The sequence below is a fragment of the Contarinia nasturtii genome, unplaced genomic scaffold, assembly GCF_009176525.2.
Source record: "Contarinia nasturtii isolate CC-2019 unplaced genomic scaffold, AAFC_CNas_1.1 Cnas_scaffold_129, whole genome shotgun sequence".
In the NCBI taxonomy this organism is placed as follows: domain Eukaryota; kingdom Metazoa; phylum Arthropoda; class Insecta; order Diptera; family Cecidomyiidae; genus Contarinia; species Contarinia nasturtii.
This window is the reverse complement of record NW_022197486.1, coordinates 868,995-894,355: the sequence shown is the minus strand read 5'-3', so window position 1 is coordinate 894,355 and position 25,361 is coordinate 868,995. Positions and strand designations below refer to the sequence as shown.

General features: G+C 33.3%; 4 protein-coding genes and 1 long non-coding RNA gene across 10 annotated transcripts; 1 reads left to right on the top strand and 4 right to left on the bottom strand.

The window, feature by feature from the left end:
• Positions 1 to 3,816: 3,816 nt before the first annotated feature.
• LOC116346978 (parkin coregulated gene protein homolog) lies at positions 3,817 to 5,979 on the bottom strand. The gene is made up of 4 exons (XM_031777332.1): positions 5,450 to 5,979; positions 5,121 to 5,270; positions 4,207 to 4,327; positions 3,817 to 4,124 (listed from the first exon to the last, which is right to left on the bottom strand). Exons 1-4 carry the CDS (start codon positions 5,892 to 5,894, stop codon positions 4,085 to 4,087), a joined length of 756 nt encoding a protein of 251 aa, XP_031633192.1. The 5' UTR covers positions 5,895 to 5,979; the 3' UTR covers positions 3,817 to 4,084.
• A 487-nt stretch (positions 5,980 to 6,466) lies between these two features.
• Positions 6,467 to 25,146, bottom strand: LOC116340994 (cytochrome b5 reductase 4). Of its 2 annotated transcripts, XM_031767803.1 has the most exons (7): positions 24,840 to 25,146; positions 17,132 to 17,401; positions 9,388 to 9,603; positions 8,073 to 8,870; positions 7,674 to 7,983; positions 6,969 to 7,058; positions 6,468 to 6,859 (listed from the first exon to the last, which is right to left on the bottom strand). In XM_031767803.1, the coding sequence occupies exons 2-7, from the start codon at positions 17,331 to 17,333 to the stop codon at positions 6,634 to 6,636; spliced, it is 1,842 nt and encodes a 613-aa protein (XP_031623663.1). In that variant the 5' UTR covers positions 17,334 to 17,401; positions 24,840 to 25,146; the 3' UTR covers positions 6,468 to 6,633. The 2 variants fall into 2 exon arrangements, with proteins under 2 accessions (XP_031623674.1, XP_031623663.1); XM_031767814.1 differs by lacking the exons at positions 17,132 to 17,401; positions 24,840 to 25,146 and adding an exon at positions 13,661 to 14,217 and having other exon boundaries at positions 6,467 to 6,859.
• LOC116341044 lies at positions 9,735 to 10,350 on the bottom strand. Its single transcript, XR_004201126.1, has 3 exons — positions 10,164 to 10,350; positions 9,958 to 10,082; positions 9,735 to 9,784 (listed from the first exon to the last, which is right to left on the bottom strand). It is a non-coding gene; the product is annotated as an uncharacterized LOC116341044 (long non-coding RNA).
• Positions 18,059 to 23,009, top strand: LOC116341005 (fatty-acid amide hydrolase 2-A). Of its 5 annotated transcripts, none has more exons than XM_031767853.1 (5): positions 18,059 to 18,210; positions 20,096 to 20,706; positions 20,853 to 21,205; positions 21,345 to 21,441; positions 21,515 to 23,009. In XM_031767853.1, the coding sequence occupies exons 2-5, from the start codon at positions 20,389 to 20,391 to the stop codon at positions 22,466 to 22,468; spliced, it is 1,722 nt and encodes a 573-aa protein (XP_031623713.1). In that variant the 5' UTR covers positions 18,059 to 18,210; positions 20,096 to 20,388; the 3' UTR covers positions 22,469 to 23,009. The 5 variants fall into 5 exon arrangements, with proteins under 5 accessions (XP_031623713.1, XP_031623704.1, XP_031623687.1 ...); XM_031767844.1 differs by having other exon boundaries at positions 18,059 to 18,618; positions 20,100 to 20,706; XM_031767827.1 differs by having other exon boundaries at positions 18,059 to 18,618.
• LOC116341028 (sentrin-specific protease 8) lies at positions 23,095 to 25,251 on the bottom strand. The gene is made up of 2 exons (XM_031767875.1): positions 25,140 to 25,251; positions 23,095 to 23,989 (listed from the first exon to the last, which is right to left on the bottom strand). The coding sequence occupies exon 2, from the start codon at positions 23,858 to 23,860 to the stop codon at positions 23,189 to 23,191; it is 672 nt and encodes a 223-aa protein (XP_031623735.1). The 5' UTR covers positions 23,861 to 23,989; positions 25,140 to 25,251; the 3' UTR covers positions 23,095 to 23,188.
• Between the last annotated feature and the right edge of the window lie 110 nt (positions 25,252 to 25,361).

Below are 25,361 nucleotides of genomic sequence, written 5' to 3'. Positions count from 1 at the left end.
CAGTTATAATTCATTGTTCTTGGCCGGCACTCTACACGCTTCTCGTAAAATGTATCATTGCATACGGTCGAAGCATACACCGACTTTATCTGGATTTTATCAACATTTCTAATTTTAAGATAATTATTTGCTAACACAATTATTGGGCAAGTGGTATGCTTATTCTTTATCTTATTTGATAAAATACTGTGCAAAATTTGTCAACTCTTTCACTTAATTGCTCATAACTATGATTTGCTTTCTCAGAAAATAAAATTCAATTAGAACAAAAACAATTCAATTACTTCAAGTAGATAAAACAAAAGTTGCAACATTCATTCGATACATTTAAATAAAAATTGGTGGTATGCAAAAGAAAACATTTGCCAAATCAAAAGTATATCTATGGATGTCCATGAGTCTGGCAATCTCGTGCTTGAAGAAACTTTTCATGTGGGGCAGTTGGATAACGGATCTATCCCGTAACTTTGACTTTAATAATGTTTCTTTGTAATGTAAAAAAATGAGTTTGAAAAAAGTGTTTACTGTGCTATTGAAGCTTTTTGTTGCAACAAACTTCATCATCCTTGTAAAAAAATCTGAAGCGGGACTAAATGGGTGAACTTGCTGCTATGAATGTTAAAAAAATGGCCAAAGCTGTATGGCTTTGCATTTTCACTGCAATTTTTTTCTGTCAGCTAACCGTGAAATAACAACTTTTTTGGAATCGGGTTCTTTAACCAAATGCAGAAATCAAAAACGTAGAAACCAAAAAATGTGCGTCCGCTCCAATGAAACTGTACACTCCAACCAAGTTTATAAATCTGGCATGAAACGTTTCTCGCATATCGATGTTTTTATATATTCTGCATTTTGTGAGGTGACCCAGCATCGATAAAGTATATGCACAATAGGGTGGCCCAAATCTCACTATCTGAACGGATTGTTGTTCCCCGACCGGTTTTGTTAGTTTTGGTCCAAAACTAGGTAAAGTAACTTAAAATTGAGGTACCGCCGACGAAAAATCAAAATTTCATTAAATTTTTGCAAAAAATTGATTAAAAAGTGCGATTTTTTGGTTAATAATCATTTTCTGAGCAATTTCAATGCCAGGTTCGGTTTCAGCGCAAAAAATTACCCTAAAAATGATGGGGCATACGATTTCAAAATAATCTGCTTTATACACTTTTTTTGGTTTGAAAGTCAAAAAAATGAGCAAAATAAGGTATTTTTGATATGGTCGGGGTCGGGTCGTTTTTTCAACCATTAAACAATGTAATGATGCCACTGGCATCATGCCAGTTACCTAGTTTTGGACCAAAACTAACAAAACCGGTCGGGGAACAACAATCCGTTCAGATAGTGAGATTTGGGCCACCCTATTGTGCATATACTTTATCGATGCTGGGTCACCTCACAAAATGCAGAATATATAAAAACATCCGTTCAGATAGTGAGATTTGGGCCACCCTAATGCACAACATATGCAGATCACGTCTTTATGTAAAATAGAGAGCAAAAATTCAATATTTGATTCGAACATTATTCATATATAAAAAATCACCTCATCCTCAGAAATTGCATCGAATCGTTACCAATGGAAAATGAAATCCAATTGAGCAAACAACATTTTTACCGATTGTTAAATAAATAAAGTTCGTCAACATATTTCGTACGTCCCACAGAGTTTTGAGAGCCAGATTTTATTTTTTTATGATATTAGCATAGGTAATATCAAAAGCACCTGTTTATAATTTTATTATAGCTTGAATTTGGAAAATTGCTACTATGAAATCGGACCATCGACATCATTCGATTAAGTGACAATGAGATACTTTTTAATCAACATGTAATGTGAATTCATATGAGTTCTTATTCAAAATAAAAAATACAGTTAATTAAGGAAAATGCTGACACATTTACCGAAAGAAGAAATTCTGGAATTATTTGGTAGAAAATTGTTTCGGAAAATGTTCCGACATTCAATTAAGAACGATGAGTAATTTCAACTTGATTGTAAAAGGAATAAGTTAGTCCTTACATTGAATTAATTATTCACCAAAAAATAACATTTTCAATGGCATTGATAAGATTTTGACATGAAAATTTTACACAAAGTAACCACAACTACAAATTTTTAGTTGCAAAAATTGGTAAACTTACCATATATAAGCTTTCGATTAAAGCGCTCGTTAATAATAATAACCGCACCAAACAGCGTTCCTTCGCCTTGGTGGTTTATTGAAAATAATATTATTGTTGTTGTTGAACATACTGTATCAGTTAATCAAATGAAAAAATAAGTGAAGAAAACTTCTTATTCTGATACAAATTTAACATGATTTTATTTATAAAATGCTAACGTTTTCGGAAACAATGTTTCCATCATCAGGCGAGCTATAAAATTGAAATCTGAACGAAAATTATGTAATATGTTTACTACAATTAGAAAATTTAGTTGATGTTTAAAATATGAAAAAAAATAGAAAAGAGGAAAATAATCATGGTTACATTGATGACAATATTAAGTAATGGTATTTAAATTCAAATAAAACATAGATCCGATGAAAGTAGGCGCCCGATTCACATATTGAATATGTCATCAGTTGTAGTTGGTGATGTTAATTTGTACAGAGAAGTTTGTACTTGCGTATTTTGGATGTTCATGTTATGAGCCATTGTTTTATGAATAAAAATGTTTTCCCGTGCATCCAGATAACGTGGTGCATTGACTTCTTTAAGAAGTCGAAAACCCGCAAATTCCTGGTTATTTTCGAGCATATGATCAGCTGGTGTTGATTTGCCGAATTGTTTTTTATGAAATGGTGTATAATGTTCAGAATATCGTTTGAAAATCGCTCTACAACACTGACCGATGTAAAATTTACCACAATTTTAACAAAGAGTTGCATAGATGCCCGATTTATTCAACTCTTCAATTTTATCCTTGGTGCTTCCAAAATGGGTTTGGTTAAATGATGATGGAATGCTTTCTAAAAATTCTACCAAAGATTGTTGTCAAACCATTCACAAAATAATATAATTAAATAAATATAATATAATACAATTTGATTTTTATCAAGCATTTTTGAGAGAGATAATGAAAAATTATTGTTTCTTTCCTTTCATGTAAATAATATTAATTTCATAAAATAATTTTCCAACTGCTAAAAATGTCTATAATCCATTTTGAAATATTTTGTATTTATCTGTTTTGCTTTAAATAATTTTCTATTCTCAGTCTGAATGTTGATAAGCAGCCATCGAATTTACGTAAAACCATTGCTGTAAGATGAGAATTTGTGAAATTGACTGTTATGGTGAAAATATAAATTTCTTTAAGAATGACATTTTCCACTTTTTATGTCAATATACATTTGATTTGGTAAGCAACGAAATCACCACCTTATTCAAATGAATCACAAAGTTTTATCGACCGTATAAAAAGATGGCTTATACTGTCATTGTTATTGAGACGCTGACGGAATCAAGATTTTTTTAAATGTATGTTCATGATAAACCTTACAGCGCTAGAAATCAATACACAAAAATGATTTTCATTTTAGACATGTTCATTTGCTTGACTATTAACTATTGCGCGTCTTCGTAATTTTAAGAACGTCATTTATTTGGAACGTTAATTTTACTGAAAAAAAACCATTTTTACTGTATAATTTAAATCATTTTGAGCTTCGTTTTGAGCTCATTCATGTCTCAATAATCAATAAACAACATCGCAATTTTAAAACCTTCAGAATAGAAAATTCGTTGAAATTCATATATTGGTAGATATTTGATATATGTAGATATTTTATACTTGAATTTGCTCAACATTGCAATAAAATGGTAAAATTTAAATCTATAGTTTCACTTGTCCTGTTTGTTGATATACTTATCCCATTTTAAATGGGCGATTTATAATTGCTGAATGTTTGATTGGCCATACAGTTTCACGTGTATGTTGTTTGGAACCATTGACTGTGAACCATCCTTAAAACGCATTAATATAATTCTACATATAAATGGGAAAAATACAATATGAGAATAGAACTAAATAAATTATTCAAATAATTCAAATGGTCTCGAATTGAATCCGCTTTGATCCTTAGTTCAATAGACACGATTCATAAGTTGGGCACATATATCTGTAAAGATGTTGTGTACGATTATTTGTGAATAGAAAATGTCTATATAAACTATTATGTGATGATGTATGTATAAAATTACTTTATGTTGATAAATGCATCTTCACCGCCATGCCGTTCTAGCACCTGCAATGTTTCTTCCACAAGTACACTCAAATTACAGCTTTTTTTCTGCGAATAATCGACTTTGTCGTCGCAAGTGGCTACTCCATAATAAAAATAAAGAAGCGATAATAAAATCATATATATATTAGAGTGGGTCAATTTGTAGGGGGCCGAAAAATGAAAATGTTTTTTCCAGATAACCTCCGGGCCTATTTTCACCAAAAGTAAGGGTCAAATACATTTGGGGTCAAATACTATGAGACTATGGGGTATTTTGTGAAAATTGTCTTGGAGGGCATCTGGAAAAAACACTATCCAAAAGTTTTTTGACATGCTGAAGCCGAATTTTTGGGTTTCATGTCAAAAGAATCAGGGGTTGAGCGGTTATGACCCCTGACCCCCTAGGGGGTAGGAGGAGTTGGAGTGCAGCTGACCCAAAAAATTTCTCTCATCATTCTGAACAAGTTTCTAGAACATAATTTTTTGATCTGATGATAAAATCGACATCAACAAAAAAAAAAATTGTAAAAAAGAAGTAAACGACCATTTTTGTCAGTTTTTGTATGGAAATCGTATCAAAACGTTATTATGTCGCAAAATAAATGTCAAAAATGGATTTATGGACCCCAAAAACTCCCACATACATATTTGGCTAGAGAAAAAATAATGTTTTTTTGCCTTTTTAATGCAATATCTAAATCGATTTTTAAATATTTAAATTAAATTCTTGTTATGACCCATAGAACCAAAATCGCTATGAGCCTTTGATGCAAAAAATTGACCCATATATGTGGGTGTGCATTTAAAATGTTGGTAAAATGGACTTTTCATGTAATCCACACATCACAGCAGCAGCACATTATGAACATAGTTTTTAAAATTAATTTTTACCTTCGAATGTTTTGTATGCATTAAACATGGGCAACAATTGTCGATAAAATGGTACAAGACCGGGTCCCACGAGATCAGATGCCATTACCATTTGTTGGATAATTTTCAGTGTTACACACATGACTTCTTTATTGTTTGTATTTAGAGCGCCTGGAATGTGCAAACACACAAAAAAAATGAACGATAAAACCATAAAAGCGGCAGCAGAAAGAGCCGAGATGAAGAAAATGCCAAATAATTGTCGGCAAGGCAAAAAGGTCATAATCTATAATTTTCATGTATACGGTGATGCAAATATGTTGTACATTTTCATAGCATCGCATACGTACGTTTAATTGGTACAATCAATTGCGGTATACAATTATATATTTTATCACGACCGAAATTAATTAGGTCACGAACACCTTGCTGTGCATATGTTTTATAGGGATGTTCTGACTCCGATAGACCATCAAAAAATAATGGCAAATAAAGATGATAATTCAATTTATTCAAATCCATTGTCCATAATATTCTTGCACCGCCGCTGAAATATTCCAATCTCAATGGCAAGTCACCGCGTTCATAATGCATACGAAATGATGTGCGTCGTGGTTTTTTCGTCAGTTTACGGTTTCGATTAAATACACTGTATGGCATCACTTTCGTGTTTTTCTGAAGGCTTTGAATTGAAAATGGTGGCACAAGACGTGGTGATTGGTTTTTCAGCAGTTCCTGTGTTTTTAATGACTGCTTTTTCGCCTGATCCACGCTACATCCACCTTTTGTAGACATTTTGTTCAATCTCACGTTGCACACACTTTTCTCACACTATTCCGAATACTATTCCACTTGGATCGTTCTATCAAAACAAATAAATTTTACGTTGCAATTGCTTCAATGTTATACGAAATATTTTCTGTTGTATAAAAAAAATTAAGTACTGATTACTTTGATGTGTTTTTTTCTCTCTTATTTTGAACGTGTTTCGGTATTTTTTTTTTGCTTCTATTTAAAAAAAAATGTTTTATCAACATTTTATCACTCAGCCAACAATTCCATAGCTTTGTAGAGCGATGTTTTCCAATCACTTGCATACAATACGAAGTTTTTCATGTTTCTATGGTTACTATGCGATTAAAAGGAATCCAATCACCTGTTTCTTTTTTCTCTTTTACGCTTGTTATAGAGTGAATCATTTGTTTATTAACAACTAACAACGATCAAGCCATTTTCTTTGAGCGCATTGCTAGCAGGGAAATACTTACTTTTTTCATGCATTCTCTCTTGGGTACAATGTAGATTAAAACGCAATTTCATTTTCAGTTTTTAATCGATTTTATGATATATTTTTTTCTTCTTTTTTGTTTTTATTAAGTAAATTCAAATCCTTTAGCAATTTTAAATGAAAATATTTGGTTTTAAAAACACTTGGTTTTCTTTAAATCACAAATTGGAATCATCGAGCTCATTGAGACGTTTTCATGTGCATTGGTGTAAAAGCCATCAATTATTAGCTGATTGTTGACATATTTCAACCGCGGAAGAAATGTGTGCGTTTGTCGTCAAAGCCAACGGATCGTAATGTTTTCTCGCATAGTTGGTTAAACGGTAGTGGTCCGCATACGAAACAAAATTCCGAATAAAATTTTGAATCCAATTTCAAAAGGCTAGCTGCTAACTCTTCTGACATTCGTCCGATGTCGCCGTGCCAATCTTCATCATCATTCGGTTCCGATAAAACATACCGAACTTGAAACCTGCATTCCAACCCCGAAATAAACAAACATATAAGCAAATATTTTGAAAGAGAAGTAAATGACCAACGATAATTTGGATAATTAATATACATTTCTGGATGTAATTTACCTATTATTTTTATCGGTCAATAAATCTAAATTGCTTCTACACCAAATGTCGTCCGTTGTTTTGTTGAAATATAACATACTTATCGATTCACTGCGGTACAGAAGAACATAATTTGCGCACATAAATAAGTTAATATTCATATTTTTGATTGGTTGTTGTCATAGTTTATGAAGCAAAAGTGGCGCGTACAACAAATTATTAAACCTCCTATCTGTCCTGAGGACTTAATTCAAGATTGCTATCTACATTTCGTACACCACCACGTTGTAATACGATATTTTTCGATGTCGATGAACACAAAAATTCTTACCAGTAAAGTACCCAAAGTGTGAATAAAAGTTTTTGACGGCACCTATACAGATCGACATAAAGTGCCGAAAAACTAACTTTCTTTGGCTGTACAAATTCTGGTTCAAAAAGCTTTTTGATTTGCATTTGTCAAATGACATTTGAGTTAAAATTGTAATATCGATGAATTAATTGAATCGTTGCGGCGAAACAGTAGCTCTTATTTTTCTCCAAATAATACTGCAACATAAAGTTTTTTATGAATAGTTTATTTGTTGTATTACAAACTTTATGTTGCAGTATTATTTGGAGAAAAATAAGAGCTACTGTTTCGCCGCAACGATTCAATTCATAATAAAAATTTCGAAAACCCCACCACACTTCAGAACTTTTTATTATTGCTTGATATTTACTTACACTCTGTTACTCCTACGTTCCAGCAGATAATCGATGATTGCTAGCATTGGCGTTATGCCACTGCCGGCCGCTAAAATTGCAATCCGCGTGAATTCTTTGACTTGGTTTAACTTAAAATTGCCTTTTGCATATGATATTTCTAAATCATGTGCCAATGGTAAATTATTGGTTAAATGTGTAGTTAAAGCACCATTAACATACGTCTTAATCAATAAATATAGATAAAAACTTGGATCGGCCTCTGGTTTATTACAGCTAATTGGTGCATATGTTTTTGGTACTGGTGTATAACTACGTGTAATATTGGTGCCTGTGGTAAAATTTTGGAAAAATGGTTAGAAAAATTCGAAACGGAAAAATTGGCCCTGAATGAAACGGAAAAGCCAACAGGGTAATTACCTTCTACGTTTGCGGTGACGCTGATATGATGACCGATTGGGAGGATTTGTATGAGAGATTGTTTTGGCTGCAAGACTAAAGCATAAGAATCGTGTGTGATTTGTACTCGTTCAATGACATTATACAGATATGTGCAATTGCTTAAATCGGTGAGTTTTTGTCGTGTCATTAGACCGAAATTTGTCCATAGAGCAGGCACGTTTTTTTGAAAGATGCATTCAATTTTTCCAGTTTCATAGTTGATTTTCGTTGCCAATGGTGGAAATGCCACTTGATCGGCCAATTGAAATTGATTTATGTGCATCGTTTGCTCGATTTGGATGCCTATTTCAAATTTCGATTGCGGCGACTGCGTTATGCAACGAATCAACAGTGCTGGATTACAAAATGCTTTCGTATAGAAAACCAATGACAGTTCGTTGGTTTTTTGAATCCAATCGAATCGCGGCACAATTTCGATGGGCATGGTACTTAAGCTGCTTTCAGTTGACTGCGATTGTGTATCATCGTTGCTCTTGGCTGTTGTTGGTGATTTATTGTTGCTGCCGCTGCTAACCGTATTCAATATAGGCAAGAATGGTGCCTTAAAGCAGCCATTTGGTGTTGTTGAGCTTGCTAATTGATTGATACTCTTCGCCCGTGAACTATTTCCACTCACATCCAAATTAATGGTCAATGTGGTGCGCAATGGACCAACAAAACATTTACACAAAAGCTGCTCATAATTCACCCATGCATGAACATCATCAAATAGTTTTGTTGCATCCTTTCCAGCGCCTTTCATTAGCTCATCAACACCTAATGAAGTAAATACCAGGAATGACAATAGTTTAAAAAATAAAAATCGTAAAAAAACCAGCGGAGACAAACAGAAACAACAACAAAATTGTAGCTCTGTTTATTCTGATATCGAATGGGGGAAAGAAATTTAAAAAAAATCACGCGTTGTGTCTTCTTTCTCAATCGACGAGTTCGCTATTGCTATTGTTACATTATTTAATTTTCGTTGTATTTGTCTATTTTATCGTAAAAAAGAAAGATTTTTCCAGAATCAAAATTATCTTTATCTAGGTCGCTCGCAGATTTACATCTCTGTCACTTATATTAAAGAATTTATCTCTGCTTTTTTTCTTCTACTCTTGACCTCTTTATTCTTTATTTCAGTTCATGTGAATTCGTTAACGTGTGCAATATTTCCAAATCAATCGTCAATTTTCGATAAAAGGTCGAATGGAACTTTCGCTACACTCGCACATATATGCGATATCTTTTTGTTGTATGTATCTGATGTGATGTTTGTAAAAAAGTTACTCACCACCCGGATGGAAATCCATGTATTTTGTAACATTATACACCTTGCCACGTATAGCAAGCCAACAATCGTCGTTTTTATTGTGTTTGGCCAATTCTTCGTAGCTAATCGCTCGGATGACGCCTTTCGTTCCAGCTAAATCGTAATTTGAATTTCCCAATCGTACCCAGTCCATAAGCGAGTGTCCGGGCTGCAGTGCACATTTATTTCGAGGATTACCTAGAGTTGATCAGAAGAAAAGAATCGAAACAATGGAAATTAATCAATAAGTATTAGAACAGAATGGAAAATGAAATTATAAAAGAAAGTATATAGTTTAAGCGCAAAATCAATGACCACAACATTGCTTTAATTTGAGATTTGGTAGTAGTAGTAGTAGTAGTGTTGAGATCGTTGAACACTGTGAAAAGAGAAAAAAATGCCATTAATATGCTTAATATGGAATAGTACTGTCTATCAATCAGAAAAAAAGACAAGAAACACAAAATAAGTCACCATTAATTAATAAATCAATATCAGTCTGAAATGAATGAAACTAAAATAATAATTGATGTAATTGCAAACGATACTTACTCATACAGCGTAAATTACTCGTAGGCGGAGTAAACTACGGGAGACGGCCGAGAAGAAAATTCATTTAATTTGTTCCGGGAAGAATACGATTGTGGACAGGTTCGTAGTTGGGGAAAACTAGAAAACTGATCGATACAAATTCGATACGATAGAATTAATCTTCACAATGAATAAAATGCGATTCCGAAATAAAAAAACACACTTACTGATACTTTGTATTCATATTTTCCGGGTTCTGACATCGTTTGGTCGGTTTTTGAACGATTCCCAGTGTAAGAACTAAAAATGCTAGGGGGCAGACACGTGGAATAGGATTAGACTTTTAGTGTAAAGATTCGAGAAATTGCAATGAAATAGCAACGAAATAGCAACGCCTGTGAATGGATTCGCGTGGAATAGCGAAACAGTGGATGGAATAGCAAAAATTGTTTCACTTCAAATCCATTTGACATTTCTTTTGACGTTTATTGATGGATTAGTGGAATAGTGCGGAATAGCAGAATTAACATTTTTGACGGAAACAGTGCATGGAATAGGAAAAATAGTTTCGATTCCACATTTGTGTTTTTGGATTAGTGGAATAGCTGGATTAGTAATTTATATAGTGGATTCGGAATTTATTCTTGGTGTCTCCCCCCTAGTGAAAATGTGTCCATATTCTTCTTCGTCATTCGATGTGTCCGATTTGTTGTTCCTGCCAATGAATGAATGTTGAAAACAAAAAAATCTAAAAAAAACATTCAATTGCATATCGAAGTCAAAGTAGGCTTTGAAAAATCATAAGAAACTGCGTCGCATTAATGGCTAAAGGTACCCGTAATCCAATGTGCGCAATGATGAAATTCATGATTGAACATGATTTTGTATTGTGTTCAATATGTTTCTCTCTATCTCAATCTCATTCTACGATGCAGTCATTTTTTTTTTTTTTTTTCAAAAATTCTGTACTAATACTTACCAAACACTTTTTGGAAAACCGATAAAAATCCAATTCGACAGAATATTTCACTTTCAATGTAAAATGAAAATTTATGCGCAGCAATTTTAGTTCTTACACTGGGAATGGTTCGACACGATGTGACTTGTTGCCGGCTTGTTTGTTTGAAATGTCTAAGTCAAATACACTCACAACACATTCAAATCGGTTTTTCGTTGAACAGCGAATGCGTTGGCCGATATTGAACAGCGAATGCGTTGGCTACTATGCAAAATATGACAATTACCTTTTGTTGTTGTTACTGGTGTCGTATGTCCGTACATTCGCAGTACAATGTTGTCGCTGTGACGGTGCTCTGATACTGTTGTGTGAACGTACAACATATTGACTACTACCAAATCTCAAATATTTGTTAGCAATTTGCGTTATTTGCTGTTGCGAATTTTTGTTTGTGTTTGTGGTCAAACTATATAGTTTCTTATAATAGAATTAATGTGAATGATGATAATGGGACAGAATGGAAAATGAATCGAAGGATTACCTTTTTTTAATTGAAAACGGAAACCAATCATAGCATTAATAATGTATTTGAGCGATTTCCATAAATTATAATAAATGAATACGATACAAAATCATTTTGAATTTCAATATTTCAAATGATTCGTCTATAAACTAGATTAAATTCGAAATCAATAAAGCTTATATATCGAAGTGATGGCTTTTAATAAACTTATTTCAGATTGAATTGGCCAATATATTAGATATATATTGTGCAACTCTATGTCTGCACAAAGTCAACATGGCCGAGCCACAAATTCCCAACACGTTCCATTTTGACAACGGCATAGACTCTCTTGAGTTGATGGAGAATAAAAAAATATGATAATAATATTAAACGCACAGACAGAAAGTTATAGTACAACGATGGTTTTGATTGAAATTTTGCCTTGGGGTTATAAATTGCAAACAAATTTGGCAAATCTATTTTCGATTTCCTCGCTCCATTCCGGTGTTGGAATTTTGAATGCTTTTCATTAGACACCCAATGAATACCATCACCGTTTAATCGTGTGAATAATTTATTTGGGCAGATCTACTTTGTTAGACAAATGCAATCATTCATAAATGATAAACAAAAAGTAGTTCAATCGAAAAAGAGATAAATGCGAATGGTGGCAGAAATAAAACGCTTCAATTTGTATTTAATGAGTTTGCTAGCCGATACGTAGGTTGCTCCATAATTTTTTTTAAAATGGTACTTATAGTGTTGCCCGATGTAAACCATTGTCATATTCGTAAAGTTTGATGTTTTGGTATGTATTCGTGCCCTGAACCTTTTGTCGTACGAACGCTATTTGTATTGTTTACAGTGACTGGTAAACTGCGACTCAACAAAAAAATGAATTTTACACGTGAAGATTTTCGTAAAATGATTTACTACGATTTTCGAAGTAAATTATCTCAACAACAGTGTTTCGATCGACTTCATTTGGCCTTTGGCAATGAAGCACCAACCCTTCAGACAATTTATAACTGGTACCGAGAATTCCGTTGCGGTCGTAGTTCGCTCAAAGACGAGTTTCATACAGGTCGTCCAAAATCGGCTGTTGTGCCACAAAACATCGATGCTGTCAGAAAACTGATTATGGAAGATCGTCATGTGACCTACCGTGAGATTGAGGCATCTTTGGGCATTTCATCCCACAGCATACATACAATTTTGCATGAACATTTAGCCGTAAAAAAGATTTGCTCTCGTTGGATCCCACATAAATTGACCGATGAACAAAAAATGGCTCGTGTGAGTTGGTGTAAAGAAATGCTCAAGAAATTCAATCGTGGTGCTTCAAAAGACGTTAATAAAATCGTCACTGGTGACGAATCGTGGATATATGCCTATGAGCCCGAAACGAAACAGCAGTCGACTGTATGGGTCTTCCAAAATGAAGATAACCCAACGAAAGTTGTTCGAGCAAGAAGCACTTCGAAGCGAATGGTCGCCTGTTTTTTCGGGAGAAGTGGTCATGTGGCAACCGTTCCACTAGAGGATCGTAAGACCGTCAATTCTGATTGGTATACCACCATTTGTTTGCCCGAAGTGTTTGGTGAAATAAGAAAAAACAACCACCGTCGCAAAATAATTCTTCATCACGATAATGCGAGCTCTCACACATCTTTTCAAACTACTCGATTTTTGACCGGTCAAAACATCGAACTGATGGGTCATCCACCGTACAGTCCTGACCTGGCACCCAATGACTTTTTTTTGTTCCCAAGCGTGAAGAAAAAACTACGTGGTCAACGATTTTCGACACCAGAAGAAGCAGTTGAAGCGTTCAAAACACACGTTTTGGAGATATCAGTTTCGGAGTGGCACGAATGCTATGACAAATGGTTTCATCGAATGCAAAAGTGTATCGATCATCTCGGGGAATATTTTGAAAAACAATAAAACCATTTTCGACAAAAAACAACTGTGTTATATATGTTTTTAAAAAAAATTATGGAGCAACCCTCGTATTATGAGATCTGATGGCAATCGTTTTTTTCCCTCGTTTTCTCATCTTTCCGAATTTGAGATGGGGCAAGGATAAACCTAAATCAATTCGAAATGTTATTGACATCGGTTCAAAAGGGAGTATTACGATTGAACGCATCTCGATAATTTGTTTCTTTTTTCTATGCCTGCTCTTCAGTAGCATCCACATTGGTTGCTTTAAAAAAAGTAAAATAAATTAAAATATCAAAATAGAAACAAACACATACTTTTTTCGAAATGTTCGGTTGAATTGTCGTCGATCGATTTGACCATTGCGACCACATTGGAAATAAGTGGTGGTGAATTAACACCACTTCCATACTCATCATCAGATGATGATGCATTTACTCGACTTGAAATCGATGAACGTTTGTTATTTCGACGTTTTCGCCAACATAGCAACATTATAACAAACGAAGTGTTGATTCGCTTAAGTAAATATTTTTACCACCACCGGACTAATTGTCTGTGTTTTTTCTTCTTAATTTTATCGTTTACGTTTTAAAATGTTTTAGTTGTCGTCTTTATCTCTTTGCCCGTAACATATTTAAAGTAAAATCAAATGACATCCGCAAATTCTTGATGCATGTGTGCGTGTGTTTGTATGTGTGCTTCCATTGAATTTGTCACTTTTGAATTCAGCAAAAGACAATTGTTTTAATTGAATTGTTAAAGTTTTCATTTGTCATAATTGCCATGCTATAGGAGTTTTGTGAGCAAATGAAACAAACACGAAACAATTTTTCCAAAATTATTGAAAATCCAAAACATTTTAAGCGATTACTTAAGTTTTTACAAAAAAAAAAAAAAAAAACTTTCGATGTTATGATTTAGTTCAGTCGTTGTAAAATTGTTTTGTTTTCTCATTCTTACGTCCCCTTCCATTGGCAAAATAATAAACTTGGTGGTAAAGGATTGACAATATTGTTATCATTTTTCGCCGGGTTGAATGTAAATTTTAACAAGATATCCAAACAATTCCATTTTCTCCATGTTCTTAATTTTTAATGCTCGCAAATCATATGACATTTGTATACTCCTCTAACTTTACCAAAAACACTCGGTTACTACTACATCGTCGCACCAATAACATAATAAAATACAAAAATAAAACATTTTCCCACGAAATACGGTCATATTTTAGATCATCCAAGCATTTATCAATGTCGTTGTCGCCATATAAAACACATTGCATGAATAAAATAGACAGCAATCACTTTGCACACAAAACATCCCATTTTTGGGGGCAGCGCATCGATTTTCATTGTTTAGTATTGTATGCCGATTTCAATATTAATTTATTATTACTTCCGTAAGACGAGGGGGTTGGTGAGGCACAATTTTCATTCATTTTTTTATGTCAATATCAGACCATCACACTTGTCTACATCCATAATGAATCGAATTTAATAGATGCTACTGTTCGGTGTTTTATGGTATAAATAAATTAAATAAAAAGCTCGCGCGCAAATCTAAATACAACCATCACCAAAAGATACTATTTGAATTTAATTAACAACATTTTATAAATAGTGACTCGGATAATTTGTTACAATTTTTAAATGCACTATACAATCTCATTTTCAATACGAAGAAGAGAACGAAAAAAAGTGTGTACAAAATCAAAACACTATGACGATAAATCGGTACGATGGCGTGTTACGAATGCGATAGCGTGTATGAGCGAGGCCAAAGAATAACACGATGTCTACAGCTAAACGTTTCGATCATAACTGACGAAAGTGCTAACGAAAGCACTTCCATCGTGCCGTTATACGTTTTACCAGTGATGTTAGCTGGCGAATTGCAAAACAAAACCAACGTATGTTGTTTGAGCATACAATGCCAATGTGAGATAGAGTTTCAATGTGCAATAATAATATGTAGAGAATTACGCGATATAGAGCAAAAGCATGAGCATGAATGCGGATGGCATGATACACACTCTCAATCTATGCTTCTGATAAAGATAATGCAATCCACATGGCATTCGACAATAACATAATTTAAAACATATGAAAAGACGAAAAGTTTCGTATGATATGCCGTTGCCGCCTTTGTCGTCTTTCATTCGCTTCGAATGTCGTATTAGTCGTTCCATTTCAGCTGCAAGGCAACAATTTGAAAGCATAAAAAATGGGAAAATGGAAATGTTACAGCACGGCTGGCTATGTTTTTCTTTTCTTTTTTTTTCAAATGTCTGTTTACATGGAAATTGTCCAAAGCGATGACAATATTCGTTGTCGTCGTTTGCATGTCGAAGTGATTCGATACAACTAAGACGGTATCAGTCTTGTTATTTCATTTCCGATTCCGTTCGATTGGCAGCGAATTGATTGGGTAGTCGATTTCGTGTAGAGAGATCAATCGTGAATCCTTTGTCGATAGTATCTCAAATGGATGAGCATGCAAAGTGAATTAAACTCAAATATGTATAAAAATCGAAGAGACGGTATCGAAACAACTTAAACGCTTCCTTTATGTTTCTCTAACCCACTTTACTTTTCGCATTCGCTAAATCAGATGCTTTTTTTGTGAGAATATACCATCATTAAAAATAAGTATCGGAAAAGGATCATTGGAAATGCGGAAAAATTGTTTTCCTTTTTGAGTTTATGTACAAAAGCTTTTAAACGCATTCCGTGGAATAAAAAAAAAATATTTTTTTCTCTCTTTGTCATCACCAAAATCATTACCGAACCTTTGCCAGTGGCAAAATAAATAAACAAACAACATTTATTTTTCCTCAATAAACGAATTGATTTCGTTTTTTTATAGACTAAATACAACAGAGACAACTCAAGAGAACAAAACAAATGCAATACTTCTAAATTTAATTGAAAAATGTATATGTGTTCTTTCCTTCTTCTTCTAACTTTTACATTTTGCGTCATTCCACCTTTCGCTAACTGAGTTCAATTTAAGAGCGGAAAAAGCAGTTATCTTCCATCAGAGCGGTTGTACAAGAGCAGGAAAAACTTGTTGAAATTAAAAGCATTTTGATTCCGTTGCACAACAGAGAGTGCAGGATGTCTTTCATCTTCCTTCTGTTATCATTCACAAGCACTTTTCTTTTGCTTTGGGTATCCCTAGTAGGGATTCATTGAAAACGAGATTGAAATTGTGTGAGTGTCTTAAGAAAATATGATGCCAACCATCAATCTTTGGCTTCATGCACATGATATTTTTGCTTAGCGTTGTTTTCTGATGTCAGTCGTTTAAATGCGTCACACACACACACACACACACACACACACACACACACAAAAAATGGCAGAAGAAATAATAATATATTTTCTATGCGAAGCTTTTGCATATAATTGCAAGATTTTTTTTGTATTTGCTTAACAGACGATAACAAATATCAAGTAAGGAGAAGTGCAAGAGATAAAACAGTGAATTAATAAGGGGATGAATTTGTTGTGTTCAAACATGGATTGTAGTGTTAATAATCCAACAAGACCTTTTTCCATTTCTCAAAATGGGAAAGATGTTCTTGTGAGCTTTATTTGTAACGATAGTACAAGAAAATCGACCGAAGCAAAAATAATACATAAGTATATAACCTTATTCAATAAAACATAAATTTAAAAAAAAATCTTGTAATAAAACAGGTTTTTCGAACAACAACAACAAAAAAATTGTGTGGAATAAGACAGAATGAAAAATAGTTGTTTAATGTGTTGATAAGTGCGTACCTGTTGCCGAGCCAACATTTAACGGTGTTGTTTGACATGGGGCTTTGGTTTCGTTTGTCGTTGGTGGCAAAAGTTGTTTCCGTTTTTGGGTCGGTGATGGCAATGGTGAGCGGCTGATTAAATTTTTTATTGGCTCTGCTGCGGGTAATGTTAGTTTAAATTGCGGTGATTTTTCAGCAGGTACCGATGATTTTTCGTCCATTTCGTCAAAAGCAAAATAACGAAAGAAAATCAAAGTTTGCCCTTCGTTCTAACTCCGCCAGTTTCACACCTAAATGATGAGACAGAAAATCGGTGATAATTATTAAAACAGAATATAAGCAAGCATATACGTTTCTACATCTAAGCCAAATAATATGGAAATTTTTGCAAAAACTTTGTCAACGCTAGACTGCTATTTAATATATTAATATTTATTTTGATCTCGATCAAACTTTGAATAAACTCAAAACTCATTTATTTTGTTTTCTAAACTCATCCAAACAGGTATCTAGCTTCAATTCAAATGATATAATTTTTTTTAAATGAAATTCATCAATCTGAATCTCAGTCTCATCAATTATTTCTATAAAAAAAATCAATTTCATTTCTAAAATAGCCACATCCGATGCTTGTATTCCACTCAACATAAATTTGAGGAGCACATTTTCTTCAATAACATTCAAAATGTATTTGAAAATTTTCTCCTCTCAATATGACGCAGAATACCGAATGCGGATTAAATAAATAAGAAGATTTCCATAGAAAATCCATTTAAATGTAAATAAATGAGAAATATATTAACTGATTTTTTTGCTCGCTTTTGGTCTCTCTGTCACAGTTAAATATAGAAACGAATGCATTCTTGTGTAATGATGTGCCATCTGTTGGCTATTTATTTTAACCATGAATTGTCAATGGTGTGTAATGGTATTTTTGACATGTGTTGACTAACAACGAAGAAAAAAAATGTAATTCTTAGACTGATAAACGTATTTCGTTTTAACTATAAACGAAAAGAAAAGCGAGTATAGAATGTAAAGGTGTTATAGTGAAAATAATTTTATTTGAATTCTTTGGAGGAAATGTAAAAGGGTTTGGTTAGTATGAAGAATGCCAAATCAAGATAGCAAAAAAAAAAGAAATGAAAATAATCTGACAATTTTCGAAAGAGATACGCAGTTGGCATATTGAATTTCAAGTAAACAGCAAAGAAACAGATAAACTCATTCGCAATTCAACAAATCTGAGCGTGTATTTGAAATAAGAAGCACACAGTTCAAGAGCGAGAAAAATAGAGAGAAAAACAAGCAAATTAGTAAAGCAAAACGCGACACACAAACTCATGTACTCACACGACGATAAAGTTCCAAAAGACTCAATAAGCATTTTTGAATAAAAACGATACAGAATAACGAGCAAAAGAGAAACAAAAAATTATAAAGCAAAACGCAAAAAAGTTCACCGAATGGTTTTTGATTCACCAATGTCAATTGAAAGCATACGCGGTAAGTTCCACTTATCATCAAAAAAAAAGTAAGAATAATTAATCAAATAAATTGGTAATTGAATTGAATGACGTTTGTCTATAAATTTGTCGGCCCGCGTCCGGACAAAAATAAAAAAATTAGTCGAATTCTGAAAAGAACTTATAATAAAACAAAGTAAATATTTGAACTATATGAGGTTGATATCTGCTTATATCACAATGTTTTTTACAAATGCTAAACAAAGCCATTCCAAAGCATGAAAAAATAAAAATAAATAAATATTGACATTGGAATTGAGATTTGAACTCAAATTAGAATAAAATGTCAACGATTGATACAAACAATTGAGATGAACTATTCACATTTATTCATTGTTGCCGATGTGAATTTTCATCAACAAACAAGAAACAAAAACTACGCTTTCATTTTCGTGAGTGGGTACTGTGAATAGTCAATTGAATGCTTTTAATTAATTGTGCATTTTTGAATGAGTGTGCAATTGAAATCCAATGACAAAGTGCAAACAACAACAACAACAAAACAGTTTATGTTTCGATATTTAATTGTTTTGTCGACCAATGTACAGATCTCTGTTTGCCTTCTTTATCGTTTAAACAATTAGTCGTGAATTATTATCCAGTGGCATGTGTTCACTTTTATATGCCGTGTGCACTCTGCCTAGCAGCACAGGAACTTTCATCATATGTGTGTACGGAAATTTTCAGAATTGTTTATAAAAATTTATCTACAATACAAAAAAAAACGCACACACATCGAAAAAGAAATAAATTAATCATCGGACGGTAATTTGTAAAATTCGGACACGATAATGTACATGCTCATGTACAGAAAATTGACGCTACGATGGCCTAAGAACATATTTTATTCATGTGATACACTGAACAAATAATAATTTTGTTGTTGTTGTTTCATCGATAAAAAGTCAGCACAATAATTGGTTAAGGTACCTTTCATTAAGCTAAATTCGATTCGTTTGTTGTGTACATTTGTTGTTCTTGGTCAGTGTTTTCGTTGAAATTGAGCATTTCCATTTTAATATATAATGCGATTAAAACGGATATATTCGTTAGTTTGTTATGCTGGCGCACGAAATAGATCAGCATTATAAGCGAATAATATCAATTATAGTAACTGTATCAGCCCAGCCGCAACGACAAACAAACTGAATCATAAGAGACACATGAGCAATCAACCAAACTCAAATAGAGAATGAATGTAATAAAATTCATTTATTTCACACTCTCGTGTTGTGGAGTTTTTAGTTCGTCTTTGATAATTTGAATTACACGTTGCCGGATAGAAGACACACCACGATAAGCCGCCTGCCAAAGCAGAATAACGTGTTTCTTTTTGAAAGTTTCTCTTCTTTTTTCTTCTTTAATTTTATCATCTTAAATGTATTTCTTTTTGAATGCTATTTTTAATCAACAAAATAACACGGATCGCTGAACTAATCGCCATTTTCTATTTTCAGATAGAACTTTATAACGTGACAAATCGCTATCGACAACACAATGTTAAATTAGCACAAAGAGTTGGCACGAATCAGATACACATATACGTAGAAAAGTGGCGATTCAACGTCGAACAATCATTGGAAAATCGGTATTGTCAGTGTTTCAAGTGCAATCGCATAAAAAGCAGAAATCATTGCGATTCAGTAACTTCTGGCCATTGAATATTCAACGGTCGTTGTTATCATCAATATCATCGTCGCATCGCGCACATAATGCACTCGAAAAATTTCGAAAATATTTACATAAGTTAATGATCACAGTGCGACGACCGTCATTCGAACAATATTTTAAACGAATTTTTCGTGATACCAAACAAAATTTACGAAAATTAATCATGGCCACAAAGCAACAAATTGGATTAAATGCCAATCAGAAAGAAACGATCAATGTACAAAAATCGTCAATTTTTTTGGTCGCACTGAATTTATTTCATCGATTCTTTTGCCTGTGCGTTCGTTTTGTGCTGATCAAAGTGCACGGTGAACATGGACCATCAATGCCTCCAATAGACGATCTCCTCCTACTCGAATCAGCCACATCAATTGCTGAAAAGATACGCACTAAAAAAGTAAATACAATTTTTACAATCAATCTGCGTTCGCTTTGCAATTATTTGCACTAACTTATTATTGTTTTAATTTATGATAATATTTTGTATATTAGCATATCTGATTATGAGCTCATTCTCTTTGCATTTCATTCGATCATTTTCAGATAACATCGACACAAGTATTAAATACGTTCATTAAACGAATCAATAAAATTAATCCATTGCTGAATTGTGTTGTTGATGAGCGTTTTGATGATGCACTACAAGAGGCTGCCAAAGTGGATGAGCTTATTGCATCAGATCAATACACTGCCGAACAGCTCAGGGAACAAAAACCATTCCTAGGAGTACCAATATCGACGAAAGATTGTATTGCCGTTAAAGATATGTTAAACACTGGTGGTTTATGGCTAAGACGGGATACACGCGGCACTGAAGACGCTGATGCCATTCGATTGATACGTGAAGCAGGTGCCATACCATTTGCATTGACAAATGTTTCGGAAGTATGCATGTGGTAAGTGAACGAAACATTTTCTCTCCAATCTTATGTGTTCAATTTTCTCAGAGAATTTGAGTAATCATTCTTAATCAATTGACAACTCTTGCAATTCATTCACATCAATTTTTGTTGTTTTTCCTTCTTCAAATTTTAGGTGGGAAAGTTCAAATCCAGTTCATGGTCGAACTCGAAATCCCTATGATACAAATCGAATTGTGGGTGGTTCAAGTGGTGGTGAAGGCTGTATATTGGTAAAATTAAAATTATCAAAAGAAATAAAATAAAAAATTAAAACTCTTAATCTCGTTCTTTGTGGTAATATAGGGTGCAGCTGGTTCGCCATTTGGAATCGGTTCAGACATCGGTGGAAGTATTCGTATGCCAGCATTTTTTAATGGTGTATTTGGACATAAGCCATCGCCGTTTATTGTATCGAACAAAGGTCAATTTCCATTTCCAACGAGCAAAGAGCAATTATCATTTTTGGGCATTGGTCCAATGAGCCGGTTTGCGTGCGATTTAAAACCAATGTTAAAAATCATTGCCGGAAATAATGCGGACCAATTGAATTTGGATGTGCCAGTGAATTTATCGAGCTTAAAATATTACTATCAGGAAAATGATGGTGGTTCGTATTTTGTTTCGCCAATCGATTACGATCTTCGTGTGATCATGGACAAAGTAATTCGTCATTTACAAATTGCATTCAAAGCGAAACCACAACGTGTTAAATTGTCAAAACTAAAAGATTCGACTACGATTTGGTTGGCAAATATGAAAGACGAAAATGAAATCGGTTTCGACGCACAATTGGCCAATTTAAATGGACGAATTAATCCATATTTGGAAATGTTTAAATGGTTATTCGGTGTATCAAAGCATACCTTCATTGCAATTATGACGGCCATAACAGATCGAATGGGCGTTAAATACGGCACACCAGAGTATCATTTGAAAGTTAAGGAACGTGATGATTTACGGCATGAATTTGAAGAAATGTTGGGCACAAATGGTGTTCTCATATATCCAACACATCCAACCGTTGCACCGTATCACAACGAACCAATTGTAAAAGCATTTAATTTCAGCTATACGGGAATCATTAATGTTCTTGGCCTACCATCGACAGCCGTACCACTTGGACTTGGCACCAAAGAAGGTCTACCAATAGGATTGCAAATTATTGCAAATCGTAATCAGGATCGTCTCTGTTTGGCCGTTGCCAGTGAGTTGGAGCGTGCATTTGGCGGATGGGTTGCACCAAAAATCATTGCCTGAATTTTGTTACCACACACCTTATCTTCTTTTTTCTTCTTTTTTACGAAACAAATATATTAGGTTTAAGATGATTTTCAGAGAACATTATATATTTAGATAAATATGTAAAATATACAATTTGATTCGTTTGACATTCGTTGATTGTTGAGTGAAATCTATTTTCATATACAAAATATTCCAGATTTAGACAGAAAAAAATCAAAACAAAATAAAAAATTATAAAATATAACATTTGTGGCTGTTTTTTGGTTTCGATATATATTTTTTTTTTACTAAGCAAATCTCTTTATGCACATATGGATTGAAAGAAAGTCAATTTGTAAATTGTATATTTAATCATTAAGTGATATCAATGAAATTACATGTTATTTAGCAGAGATGTTTCTCTATTTCTCTGGTACGTTCAGAAGATGGAGCAAGAGAAAGAGAAAAGTGATCGCTAGAGATAAATGTTAAATCGTATATTTTTTATCTATAGATATTAATAATTATGAATTTCATTCGTTATGAATAAATATTTTATGTTTGTGAGCAGAGCCAATGAATGTATTTTCTTTTAAACAAAACTATAATTGCATTAATATTCTGGACATTGTGTCGTTTCATTTTATTCGATAAAATGTGTGTTGATTTGATAAAAACGATTTATTTTATTTTATTATTATTTTGTATGTGTTTTTTTAATACATTTTGATCGTATACATATAATTTTGTGACTGTTTATAATTTGCCGCCAAGCTTTTGAATCAAATTCAGCAGATCTTGTCGTTTTTGTCGAATTTTTTGATTGGTAATTTTGGTTGGATTCTCATCAGCTGCCGTCGATTCATCATCGTCAAGTGAATTATGTTTGAGCGCACGTCGCGCCAAACATTCGATATTATAAATTACATGAATGCCACAATCATAACTGTTATTTTGTTTAACGCATTCACCACCACGTACTTCAAATTCGGGACAATCAATTGCCTTAGCCAATTCAAAAAGAAATGGTCGGAGTGATTTCTTCAATGATGTACCAAAGTGCAGCGAATCATAGTAGTAAAATGTTGATTCCGGCCGCGAGAAAACTAACAAACTCCAATGATTACCACCAGCTTTAGCTTCATCGTTGTCATTTAGTGGAAAAAATATGAACGATTTTCCTTTGGCATTCAATGGCCCAAGAAAAATGCTCATCTCTTGTCCGGACACAAATTTCAGACATTGTACCACTTCCGGTGATATGAACAGCAAACCGCGCGTATTTTGATACACATTTTTCTCTAAATATTCCAAATAAAATGAGATGATTTGATCGTTTAGCCAGTGTGGACCCATCAGCAGGTTTACATCACTTTCGCGCAATAATGTGTTGTGAAAGTTCAATACCGTTCCATTTGAATAAGCCATCGTGTATATTTGTGTTTGTTAATGCGAAATTCCAATGCAATCAACAATCGGACTGAAATACGTTTCCTTTTTCCGTCACCCTCTTTTCTTCTCCTTCTTCAAGTGAAGGCTTGTGCACTTGTTTCGATTCTGTTGAGGAATGAATGGTTTGTGTGTCAATCAATACTGAATTCTATTTACGTTTCGCATATTTATTCTGATTACATATAATAATTTTCAGTTCTATAACATATCAATGAATCAGCATATTGATCTCAATAGCACGTTATGTCTATAGCAAAACTATTATTGTCATCTCTTTTTTTTTTACTAAAAAGCAAAACCAGGCGAACATTTCTATGTATGTGTGGTTGTGTATAATACTTCTGTGTTTGTGCTATAATACTATATAGTAGACCACAAATCTTGCGGTCGTTATTTATTTGATGCATTCACAGTATATAGTTTTTGTTTGACGGTTTTAAATAATATCATTCTAGTGTTGGGGGTGTAAAACACCATTTGGTTTATTTTTCAATTTCTAATTTAAAAAAAAGAATAAAATCAGCTTTTTTGAAAAGAACAATTTTCTAATAGCATTTATGTTTTTTAAATTGAAAAAAAAAAAGTAAAAATTCATTGTAATTTTGAAAATAAAACTGATATTTCGTTAAGCAATTGAAAAGTAAGACAAGGATTTTTATCCAACTATAAAACTTGAAGTTACATAATATGTAATGAGCACTGCGTAAATGGATGTTTTATTTGTATTGTTTACTTTGCGCTTTAGCTTTTTAGCATTACATATGCAATGGCATGGGATTTTATTGTGTGTGTCATCATTGAACAAGTTTTCAAAATGTATAATGTAGTGCTTATCTGAAGTTGTAAATGTGTGCGAATGAATTCATTTTTGTTATTTCACCATTATTTTTGAGTATTCGAATTTTGAGTATTGAAGCAGATTCATAATTTGATTAGATGATTATTGTTCACTTACCCCACATACAACCGTGTACACACAATGATATATAAAAATTTGTGCACGTGCCAATATTTTCTTTTTTATCACATAAATTATGATGCCTCTCTTTTTGATTTGCAATGTCAGGAAAAAAACACACTGCTCATGCACACACACAAACGCAAGCGAAAGAAAAAATAAATTCAACGAAAAGGACACTGCCAAAAAATGCTTATGAAAATACGGACAACGGAATTTTTTTAGGCTTTTTTCGCGCTTTAAAAGGCTATCACAAACTGTGTGTATTTTTTTTAGTTACTAAACACAAAACATTACTCGATTTGATTTGGCTGCTGTAACATGAATTAAATGAAAACGAAACTGAAATAAAAATGAACGAAGGTATTGGGTTTTATTTTGTTGTTAATTTTTAATGCTTTGGTACACCGTCGTCACTTTTCTACAACACATGTATTGAAATGTCTATATTCGTGTACATTCTCTTCCGTCACTCTCTTTCTTCCACATATTTAGTATTGTATTTTTTTGCAAAGACAT

Bases quoted from the DNA above. Each gene is read 5' to 3' on its own strand.
- LOC116346978 (XM_031777332.1), bottom strand. From the start codon at position 5,894: ATGTCTACAAAAGGTGGATGTAGCGTGGATCAGGCGAAAAAGCAGTCA. The intron at 4,328-5,120 runs GTAAAAATTAAT...ATTATGGAGTAG, and splicing joins TGCATACAAAACATTCGAAG to CCACTTGCGACGACAAAGTC. The intron at 4,125-4,206 runs GTAATTTTATAC...ACATCTTTACAG, and splicing joins GATGCATTTATCAACATAAA to ATATATGTGCCCAACTTATG.
- LOC116340994 (XM_031767803.1), bottom strand. From the start codon at position 17,333: ATGGACGAAAAATCATCGGTACCTGCTGAAAAATCACCGCAATTTAAA. The intron at 8,871-9,387 runs GTGAGTAACTTT...TTACTTCATTAG, and splicing joins CATGGATTTCCATCCGGGTG to GTGTTGATGAGCTAATGAAA. The intron at 6,860-6,968 runs GTAAATTACATC...GTTGGAATGCAG, and splicing joins TTGACCGATAAAAATAATAG to GTTTCAAGTTCGGTATGTTT.
- LOC116341005 (XM_031767853.1), top strand. From the start codon at position 20,389: ATGATCACAGTGCGACGACCGTCATTCGAACAATATTTTAAACGAATT. The intron at 20,707-20,852 runs GTAAATACAATT...GATCATTTTCAG, and splicing joins AAAAGATACGCACTAAAAAA to ATAACATCGACACAAGTATT. The intron at 21,442-21,514 runs GTAAAATTAAAA...GTGGTAATATAG, and splicing joins GTGGTGAAGGCTGTATATTG to GGTGCAGCTGGTTCGCCATT.
- LOC116341028 (XM_031767875.1), bottom strand. From the start codon at position 23,860: ATGGCTTATTCAAATGGAACGGTATTGAACTTTCACAACACATTATTG.